The following is an 11,002-nucleotide window of genomic DNA, read 5'->3' as shown; positions in this document are numbered from 1 at the left end:
GTCATGAACTCCCCGCAATTTATTAGGAAGACATGAATAGTAATGAGGAAAACAGAATAATTCCACGACTTACCATGAATATACAGGTCATCTTTTTTTTCTTACATTTTTTCGGAGGAAATAATACCAAATCTCTCTGATGATATATTGATAAGTCAGCCAAAACATTTAGGTCGAAAGTTGGTGGTCAGCATATATGGGAGACTTGGAGAAGTCTATTGAAATGCTTAAAACTTGACAAGAATAACCCAAAACATTTACCTCGCCTATTTTTTTTTCCCAAGTTTTGATATCTTCAATGGCGGCAAAGCTTATGGATGTCATCGATGACTTGTCGTTGCTGTCGGTACAACCAATAGAACCACCAATATCTGATCTAACCATCGACATCATCCAGGCCGAAATCCTTCCAAAACTCCCATATAAGTCCCTTATGCGCTTCAAAGCTGTCTGTAAATCATTCAACGTCCTTATATCGTCCCGTGAGTTCATCCGCCTCCACCTCCGCCATTCTCTATCCTCTGACAATCGTCTCCTCGTTACTAAAGGCAGCGTTTGCACCATGGATATCTACGACCTCCATTCACATTCCTCTGCTCCCTCCATTACATTCTGTTGGCCTTCAGGCAGCCCCTTTGTTGTCGGCTCCTGCAACGGCCTCCTCCTTATCGTAGTTGACCCCTACATCAACAACCTTCTCCCTCTCGTTTTGCTCAATCCCACCACTCGAACCTACATCGAGTTCCAATCAACGGACACAAACGTCGTCAGGGGAAATATTGGGTTCGGTTATGATGACAGTAATGATGATTACAAAATTGTGGTAGTCTCCGACAAGCACAACACTTTTGGTAGTTGGCGAGTTACATCGATCTATAGTGTGAATTTAAAATCGTGGAGAGTCGTTGATCAATTATTCACTTCAGATTTTATGGAAGAACCGTACTCATGGTTCAATGGTTTGCTAATCAACAACCATTTACTGCATTGGATATTCTTGAATCAGTCCGAGCATAAAAGATCGATTGGTTGTTTCAATGTCATCAGTGAAAAATGGGGAGAAGACCTGCACTTCCCATACTATTATTATTATGATTGTAACTCGACGGGTTATTTCCTCGACGTGGGGGTTCTGAACAATAGCTTGTTTACTTCGTTTGTAGATACAGTGAATTCATTTTTCGATTTGTGGATAATGAAAGAGTATGGTGTAAATGAATCGTGGATTAAAATGTTGAGGTTTAACATTGGGGATGATCCAAACGGGGGAGTTGTCCCTATCAACAAACCATTCAATGAATCGTTGCTTAGAATGGCGGGCTTTCTTACCCTGATTGAAGTACCAGGTGGAGTGATCCCGGTCACTTATAGGGGAAAAGGTCGAAGTGAGGTGTTGCTTAGGAGGCGTCGTGATTCATACACGCTTTTTTGTTATGATTGGATGAATAATGCAATTGTTAAGTCTGAAATTCCCAATGTTTACGGTCGTCGACCTTATTTTGTCAGGGAGAGCCTTGTTAGGCTTCCCGGTGCTAAGCTATTTGGTCCCCTATATCAACCTTGATATATTTGCTCCAAATTCTACTAGATGTTTACTCTATCTATCTAAACTCTGTGTACATATAATGAAATCGGAACGAATGCACCTACAACACCGTATCCCTTCACTGATCATTTCAATTCTCATTCAATGTACGGAGTATATCCACATACAAGTTGCTCTTTTGTAAGAAAACTCAAAAATGTAACAAAATTTATGCAACTTTTGTAATCTTTCTTATCAAAATTTAATGATGTAAATAGCGTTGATCCCCTCTTGCTTGATCCTTGCTATAGTCTACATCGCAAATATGATACACTTAATCATTTCACATCACAGATAAAAAAAAAAAAAAAAAAAAAAAAAAAAAACTGCAGGATTTTTCAATTGACGTTCCTTGTTACTTGTTAGAATGGTCATTTGAAGAACAAGAAACTCTGTAGCTATTATAGAGAACAACTCTAGCCTGAGAGCAGAACTGGTAAATTAATCCGACTGAATCAACTGGAAATTGGTTGAAACAAAGTCTTGAAACTTTCCTCGACTCGACATAAACCAAATCTACAACAAAACGAATCGTTATTTATGCATTCAAACAACCAGTTTGATGTAGTCAAGAGCAACATTCCAACATCTTTACATTAAAAATTGATTTGTTTGATTAAAAATAAAAAATACTCCGTAATAAATTATGTTATATACGAATTAAAATATAAATTATTCATTCTGTTTGAATGCATAAATAACTGGTCTAACAAAAAAAAACAAAGTTTAACCCCTTATCAGGTCATCATTTCTTTGATTCAATCCGGTATTTTTGCTCAAATGGCCGGGCCATCAGCAATACTTACCCTGATGCTGCAACCCTCGTCCATGTCAGATTTACAGATCGACTTTATCCTAGCCGAAATTCTCCCAAAACTCCCAGCAAAATCCCTCCTCCGCTTTAAAACTGTCTGCAAATCATTCCGAAATACAATAACATCACCAGAGTTTATTCACAGACACCTCCGCCAATCGCTCGCCTCCAACCACCGCCTCCTCAACATCGGTACCACCAGTCGCACCCTTTATACCTTTGACCTCGATTCACTCTCTTCCTCCGTCCCCTCTGCTACCTTCCACTGGCCCAGAGCCGTAGGCAGCATTTCCGTTTTTGGCTCCTGCAACGGCCTCTTCCTCATCAAACTCGATAACCGTGGTATCTTCCCTCTCGTATTGCTTAATCCCTCCACCCGAACCTACATCGACATTAACTCAACTTGGGAAGCTCCACCCAAAATAAACATCGGACTCGGATTCAACCATTTTACCGACGATTACAAAATCATCTTGGTCTCCGACAATAATACCAACAGAAACAACGTCAAAACAAGAATCACAATGATATACAGCGTAAATTCCAAGTCATGGAAGGTGCTGGAAGACACATTCTCTTCTGATTCGCTGGAAGGGTGGCACAGCGGTGTGCTAATTAACAACCACCTGCTACATTGGAGGTTCTGGAGTCCTACCAAACGTAAACGCAGAATCGGTTGCTTCGATGTTTGCTCCGAACAATGGAATGAAGACGTTCTCTTACCACCTTATTACTATGATCCTACCCACCAGAACTACCTTCTAGATATCGGGGTTCTCCATGGTTCATTATTTTCTTCATTTGAGAATCGAGTCGATTCGTGTTACGATGTGTGGGTAATGAGGGAGTACGCTGATCAACAATCTTGGCTTAAGTTATTGAGCATTACTATTTCGGATGATTTGGTCTTGCACGGGGGAGTCGTACCGGTTGCCTGTTGCAGGCCAGGTTCCAGTAAGGTGTTACTTAGGCAGCGCAACAAAGCAAGATTATTTTGGTATGACAAGGAAGATAACGCGATCAATAATGCTGAAGTTCCTTGCCTTTGGGAACATGAACCTTATATATGCAATGGGAGCCTTGTTACTCTTCCCGATTTGTACGCTTAAAGACAAATTATATTGAATATTGAATTTTCTTCTGATGATTGAGGAGTAAAACGGTGGTGGTAGTATTTGTGCCACTGTGACCGGAATATGGGATTGCAAGAAGATGGTAAAACGAGTTTAGTAGCAGATATTCACACAATATCCATCTTGCCTCTAACATGGAACTCAGAGACATAATCAGGGAGGTTTAACATTCTGAGCTACTAATGTAAGAGATTCATAAATTCTTATTTAAGATCGGTATCCGTCTTAAGCTTAAGACGGGTCAAATAATTTGCAATCAGCTGTGTGACTGGGTGAAGTCAGAAATATTGAGCCTTTAGCTCCATTAAAATGTAAAATAAGAGTAGCAGCCAAGCACACAACAAGAATCAACCATACCTAAACCTTACTACCTCATAACCGCTATCTTTCCTTACCATGGTCAAAAGTCAAAACTGCCAAATAGACAAATTTTTGCGAGATAGCAATCAGCCAAGCACAAAACAAGAATCAATGGAAAAGATAACGGCCATAGAACTCAGAGACAAATATAGTACTCCATGTTAATGAACTCCAATTTCAAACGAAATGGGCAGCATATAGAAGTCATAGGAGCAGTTGCAAAATAACGATTTCCACATTAAGAGATTTTTAGTACTCATTCATACCTTGGACCACCAAAGGGAAACAAAGATGCGTACTACGCGATACTAAAGAATGCAATAAAAGAAACTCACATTAGTGACGGTGTGGTAGAGGCGGCAGTTCCAACAAAACAGAGGGAAGATTTCCCTCAGCACGTATACAGATCCATGCAAAACACCATTTCGTCAAGCCTAAATTTTACTCTGTCTTCAGGCAACAACAAAAGAAAGGCTTTGCAGAGAAGGGGCATTACGGAAAAGTAGTGCGCCAATTTCTTCAAATTCAACCCATACTCACACTGGAAACAACAAAATGGTGTTTTATCTTCTTGACATGAAGTAGCAAACAAGGAGACGAGGACGTGAACGGAAAGATTTTCAGCTCATAAAGTGCTCCAGTACTTAACTAATACTTAACTAACTGCAACTTGAGTTCTGTCAAGTTACGGAAAATGAAGAGATTACCCTGATCATCCTTAAAACCTCAAACATACGAAACGTGACACCAAGTATTTGAAGGACTCTAACATCTAAAAGGAGAGGCATAACCGCATAAGCGGCCACAGTACAGCTTGGTGAATGGTATTAATTGTGGCCTCAGATAATTCAATTGGTTTCTTAACAAAACAACAAACCATGCCAAAGAAAACGACACCAACTTCGGCGTATCAATCAGAACCTTAACCTTCATAAACGACATACAGAACTCCAACCGTGTGTGAAGTCATAAATATGATGATAGAAAGCAGCCAATTACAAAACAAGCATCAACGGGAAAGATGACTATCAGAAATTCAGGAATAAAGATCTAGTATTGCATAACTTGTCAATGTTAATAGATTGCAATGATCAAGCAAAATGAGCAGCATATAGAAGTCATACCATTAGCTGCGAAAAGATAATTCCCACATAAAAGTTAAGAACACATTCATACCATGGACCATTACTCTCACATAAATTAACAAACATATGTAAGTGACTTGAATTGATTTGGATTATTTTTTTAAGTCTATTTTTAAAGTAAATGTACAGAAAGTATGAAAACACCACGATATTAAAAATATGTATGATCGCCCTCTAGGCTCTCACCTATGATTATTGTTAGAAGTGTGAAGTTCCTAATATATTACTGTACCTGTAAACAAATAATGTGAGTTCATGATCGGTCAATGGGAATTGAATTGTATATTTGTATGAATTTTCTTCTGATGATTGAGAAGTAAAATGATTGATGTTCTAAAGCCATTGTAATGGGATTGCAAGAAGATTGTAAAATGAGTTTAGTGGCAGATGTTCACTTTTTTAACTTCCGCACAAAGCTAAGGTCCATCAATGGCCTCTCCCTCAGCCAATTTCATCACCTCCCACATCCAAAACACTTTGTTCCAAATCTATCAAAAAGATCTAAGTACCCCCACACGCCATCGACAAATATGACTCGGCTCAACTTCAATTCCTCAGTAATTCCAAGATGTCCCTTCGATTCCTCAAACGGTCAGTATAAAAGAAAGAAATATATCAAGCCAATTAACCGCGCTTCAACAAAACTATGACACTAACCACATAAATTCTGAGATGACGAGATATTCTTACTCATATTTTCATTAAATAACAGGCAATCCCACAAATTTCCAAAACCTTTTACAGAAAATACTCATCAAACAGAAATGAAAACAAACAACAAACTAAGATAAGCAGAAGTGTTAAAAAGGATTAATAAGAACGAGTATGAATGAAAATGAGAGTAAATTTTCATTGATCTACAACTAATTCGCCTCCAAAGACATTAGTAGACTCTCAGACTCACCTCTAGGTTTGCACCATTTCCCCAAACTTGACATCTAATCTTTGTGAGAACAGAATTCTTAGGTTTAGAGTGAAGGTTTGAGTAAGACATGCCTGCAATTTAGCCCTACCATGGAAAAATATAGGAGGCTCAGGTTTGAACAACTACTGAACCATTGAGTAATCAGGAAGCCAACCACTAGTTGATGTACTAAATGGAATAGCTCACTCGCTGGTCACTTCCAAAGCGACCACCCAACCTCATATGGTAATCTTCAGAGAGTTATGCATTGAAAGTAAAATGCTTTTGACAAGACAATATGAATACTTAAATATGTAGGACTTTCTGAATGCAATGCAACAAGCTTGTAACGTCTCACTTACGCAGCAATTATCCAGTTTCTGATAGTTCTATGCAGTGCGTAATCTAACATTTCAACCCTACAAAGCCACAAGAGCATTGCTTAACTTTGACATTAAGAGCCTCTACCTCTGCGACAAAATCAGGCCGAATGTGGAGTATTTGAACAAATCAGGGAGAATGTGGAGTACTTTTATCCAGTTTTACATTCTGAACTGCTAATGTGGAGTACTTAAACAACAACATTACCCCACTGCTTCAATGCAATATAACTATATTGTTACAGTTAAACCTCACTACCTCAAAACCACTATCTATCAAACCTTCCAAACAGAAAAATTTATGATGATAGAAAGCAGTCAAGCACAAAACAAGCATCAGCGGGAAATACGACAGTCAGAAAATTTAGGAACAAAGATCTACTACTGCATAGCTTGTCAATGTTAATAGATTGCGATGAACAAACAAAAAGGGCAGCATACAGAAGTCATAACAGTAGCTACGAAAAGACGATTCCCACATAAGAGTTAAGTACACATTCATACCATGGACCAGCAAAGCAAAGCAAAGCAAAGATCGTTTAAAACTTGAGGTGAGCTGAGAGGGTGAAGACCATCATGAAGCCTTGACAGCATCCGCATCTACTGGAGATAGGGACTCACGTAACAGAACAACTTGATTTTCCATGTCCTGGAACTCTGCAATGTTTGCTGGTACTTTGGCATACTGTCCCTGAAATTCAATCTGACACCCGGAAGATTCCCTTGAGCACGAATACAGATCCATGCAAAACACCATCTCGTCGAGCCTAAATTTTACTCCGTCTTCAGATTGTCTTGCTTGAGGACCGAGAACAAAAGAAAGCCTCTCCAAAGCAGGGGCATTGCCTAACAAGTAGTGTGCCAATTTCATCAAATTTAACCCATACTCGACACTGGAAAAAACAAGGTTTATCTTCTTGACCTTAAGGAGCAGACAAGGAGATGGGGACTTCAACCGGAACATTATCAACTCATCAACTCCTTCGGTACTAGATTCCAAGTTGAGTTCGGTCAAGTTGTGAAAAACCAAGAGATTACCCTTATCATCCTTGAAACCCTCAAACATATGCAATGAGGTACCAAGTATTTGAAGGACTCTTACATCAAAAAGCACGGGCATAATCGGTGCTACTACCCTCGGATAATTGGTAATAATTGTGGCCTCAGATAATGCAATGGGTTTCTTGACAAAACAACAAGCCACATCAATCCCCTTGAGAGAAAAAGACTCCAATTTAGGCGTATCAATCAGAACCTTAACCTTCATATACGATGTATTCAACTCCAATCGTTTCAAAATCCCACAAGATATATCAATAAGATCACCAGTATCATCATCATCATCATCATCAAAAGTAAAATGGCCGTGACAGCTACATTGTGCAGCAGTTAACGAAAAATCATCAAGCAAAGGGCAAGAGCTAACCAGTTTGGAAACAAATAGACATTGTGAAGCAATTAAACTCAAGCCCAACCTTTTCAAATTAGGAAGGTTAACAACAGTATGGGGATCAACAGGCAATACATAATCAAGGCGTGTAGGTCGGAAATTAAGGCAAACCAAAGATTGGGTTTGGAAAATGCAAAGCGGAATTGTGAAGGGTGGGACCGAAGTAGTGTCACTGAGTTTGCTATCATCCTCAACATTGATATCGATTATTTCAACATTACGAGCAGATAAGTGGCGGAACCAGGATTCGAAGTGTTGACGACTGCGGAATGGGGCGTGAAGATAAAAAGTACGGAGGACGGGGGAGGTGAGTTGGGTGAGTAGGAGGTTGTTAGCGATGGTGTAGAAGTCAGAGGAATGTTGAGGGAAGTGGTTGTAGTCGAGGTGGATGGAGGTGATTTGGGTCCATACGGATCGCCAACGGGTGGATAAGACGGAGGTTGAGACGGCGGTTTTGGTGGGGACAAGTGACAGGATTTCGGCTAGAATGGGGTCTGGTACGGTGGATAACCTGTCTACTGCCAGTCGTTTTGTTGGTGGAGGAAGTTGATCCATTTTTTTTTTTAGGGTTTGATTTGCACACTAACAACAATCTTGTGCTTTCTATCCGACTATTCTAACACAAATTCACGTGGGTTATTCTCATTGGTACCCCTTAGTTATCAACTTTTCTCAATGGTACCCCTCCCTTTTTATAATCCCCAATTATATCCCTAAACTTTCTTTTTGACTTCCAACAGTTACCATTACTCTTTTCCGTCAAATTACTTCCGTTAGATTATGGCTCAGGGATTTTGGGAGAGAGGAGGTATATGGAGAATATGGTACACTCAGCTGCATATAATCTAAACCTTAATGAAAACCCTTCCCATTTTTCATCCCTATTGTTATCAAATCCCAACAAACACAAAAAAGTTGATGGAAGATGTATAAGAATTAGGATGCCAGCAGTTTGTGCAACTAAAATTTTCCAATTAACTAAAGAATGAGGTCAAAAATCTGATGGTGAAACTTTCAATGGCTTTTACAACAATCAGAAAATGCCATTATTGCTACCACTGGTACTAATACCATCCCTGCTTCTTTCTTATCCGCTTTCGACTCCTCCGTTTCTTAACATGGTACCTCTGTTTCTGCAACAATATCCGAGACTTGGAACTTGATTGGTAGCAATCATTTGCCTCCGGGTTCGTGGGGATACAGGTTCAATTTGGGTCAAGAAACCGGGTTTTCAAAGACGAGTATGAAAGTGTCAAATTTGAACATGGGTTTGGTGGGTTTTGGAGAGTATAATTTGAGTTGGGTTTATCACATGATATTTTGAATTATGGTGCTATTAATCAATTTTATGAACAAATTAGGAATAATAGCAAATCAAATGTTGGCATTAACAATGATTATCATCAGCAAAAACAAGTTCCTGATCATGCGGCAACATGAGTGAATTTTGGGAGAGAGAAGGTATATGGTACACTAAGCAGTTGAGCCATAATCTAACGGAAGTAATTTGACGGAAAAGAGCTATGGTAACTGTTGAAAGTAAAAAAGAAAGTTTAGGGGTATAATTGGGGATTATAAAAAGGGAGGGGTATCATTGAGAAAAGTTGATAACTTAGGGGTACCAATGAGAATAACCCAATTCATTTTTATTTGTTTGTTGTTTTAATACTCCCTCCATACCACACCAATGGTAACATTGACTTTTTCACACTTGTCGAGACACGTTTTGCAATGTAAATATCTTTTGTTACACATTATTAAAAATTATAAAAATCTGATATCCTTATTGCATTCATGACGATAAATCAAACAAGATCTCACATGACTATATTTTGTCTTATAGATTAAGAATAATATCGAAAATTCCCTACGACCATGAATAGTGGCAAAACGGTCAATGTTACCATTGGTCTGGTATGGAGGGAGTAGATAGGTATACTCCTATTTTAGGGTTATTTAATAGGAATAATTCATTTTAAGTCTCTCCTTCTTATTTTAATTCATCCTACACTTTAACCCATATTAATCTGAACTATGCACTTATTTATCTTTCATTGAACTTACCCTTTTTTCCTTCATTAAACTCAAGCTAATTCATCTTCTTCTCCAAGATCTTCGACGTTCCCAAATCAAAAACAAACCCCAGAAAATCATACTTCCTAACATGAATAAAATTGAGCATCAAAGTAGTAATTCTTCAAATTGATTACAAGAGATTTGAGGAGATTAAATTAGGGAATTACAGTAAACTAATTAACACCCTAAAATTGGAGAGGAAAAAAAGGCAAAAAGGTTTATATTCCTATCATACTACTGCTAGTCTGCTACTAGTCTCGTAAAATCCCCCCATAATCAAAAGAATCAGACCCTTTACAAGTTAAGGTTCTATTTTAATAAAAGAAAGTTGAAATACCAAAACTGACCCCTTAAAATGATACGGTGATTATGGTCAGTAGAAGAGTAAGGGGAGTACGATCATTAGAAGAGTGATGGCGCGGCTATGATTGCCGATTTCGGCATGACGGAGCAGCGAGAAGTTGATGATTTGATGTTGAATACTGTTTTGTTGGAATGGCGATGAAGACGGGACATCGGAGAGGAAAGAGGGAAGTGTCGTGGACCGTGGTGATGGTGCTCCTGCCAAGATAGTGCGAAAATGTTGCAACGGGTTGGGACGGTTCCAAGATGAGGTGGGATTGTTTGTTGGTGGTGCAGACGTCGGGTGGTTTTGATGTCTGTGTAATGGTTAATTGTTATTGGTGATGGTAAAGAGGTGGAGGTTAAAGGTATACTCCCTCCACACCACACCACACCAAAGGTAACGTAGGGAAAAATGGAGTATTTAAGAAAATGTGGAAAAAGCAAGGGTAAAGAGGGGAAAAATAGGTGGGGTATGTAATTGTGGGTTTAATTGTGAATTGGTAGGTGGGGTATGTAATGGCATTTTGTGTAAATATCAAATAGGTATAGGGATAACTTTGTAATGTTGTGGGCCAAATAAGGAATGTTACCTTTGGTGTGGTACGTCCGTTTATAGTAAGTGTTACTTTTGGTGTGGTACGGAGGGAGTATTTTTTTTTTAATGATTTTAGTTTATTTTTTTTAAAATGTGACCTGACAAACAAGTAGTTGGTTACCCGGTGCATTTTGAGAATAATGAGTGTATAGTTCAAATTAATATGGGTTAAAGTGTAGGATGGATTAAAACAAGAATGAAAGGCTTAGGATGGA

At 38.8% G+C, this 11,002-nt stretch overlaps 3 protein-coding genes across 3 annotated transcripts; 2 read left to right on the top strand and 1 right to left on the bottom strand.

The window, feature by feature from the left end:
• The first annotated feature begins 298 nt into the window (after positions 1 to 298).
• On the top strand, positions 299 to 1,564 carry LOC141588462 (F-box/kelch-repeat protein At3g23880-like). The gene has a single exon (XM_074409905.1). It carries the CDS (start codon positions 299 to 301, stop codon positions 1,562 to 1,564), a length of 1,266 nt encoding a protein of 421 aa, XP_074266006.1.
• Positions 1,565 to 2,923: 1,359 nt separating this feature from the next.
• Positions 2,924 to 3,508, top strand: LOC141588461 (F-box protein At4g22390-like). Its single transcript, XM_074409904.1, has one exon. The coding sequence runs from the start codon at positions 2,924 to 2,926 to the stop codon at positions 3,506 to 3,508; it is 585 nt and encodes a 194-aa protein (XP_074266005.1).
• Positions 3,509 to 4,035: 527 nt separating this feature from the next.
• Positions 4,036 to 8,395, bottom strand: LOC141587091 (F-box/LRR-repeat protein At3g26922-like). Its single transcript, XM_074408512.1, has 2 exons — positions 6,826 to 8,395; positions 4,036 to 4,433 (listed from the first exon to the last, which is right to left on the bottom strand). Exon 1 carries the CDS (start codon positions 8,324 to 8,326, stop codon positions 6,896 to 6,898), a length of 1,431 nt encoding a protein of 476 aa, XP_074264613.1. The 5' UTR covers positions 8,327 to 8,395; the 3' UTR covers positions 4,036 to 4,433; positions 6,826 to 6,895.
• Between the last annotated feature and the right edge of the window lie 2,607 nt (positions 8,396 to 11,002).

This window comes from Silene latifolia, chromosome 6 (genome assembly GCF_048544455.1).
Source record: "Silene latifolia isolate original U9 population chromosome 6, ASM4854445v1, whole genome shotgun sequence".
In the NCBI taxonomy this organism is placed as follows: domain Eukaryota; kingdom Viridiplantae; phylum Streptophyta; class Magnoliopsida; order Caryophyllales; family Caryophyllaceae; genus Silene; species Silene latifolia.
This window is presented reverse-complemented; position numbering and strand designations above follow the sequence as displayed.

What these genes read in the sequence shown, in the direction of transcription:
- LOC141588462 (XM_074409905.1), top strand. Translation starts at nt 299, where the DNA reads ATGGCGGCAAAGCTTATGGATGTCATCGATGACTTGTCGTTGCTGTCG.
- LOC141588461 (XM_074409904.1), top strand. Translation starts at nt 2,924, where the DNA reads ATGATATACAGCGTAAATTCCAAGTCATGGAAGGTGCTGGAAGACACA.
- LOC141587091 (XM_074408512.1), bottom strand. Translation starts at nt 8,326, where the DNA reads ATGGATCAACTTCCTCCACCAACAAAACGACTGGCAGTAGACAGGTTA.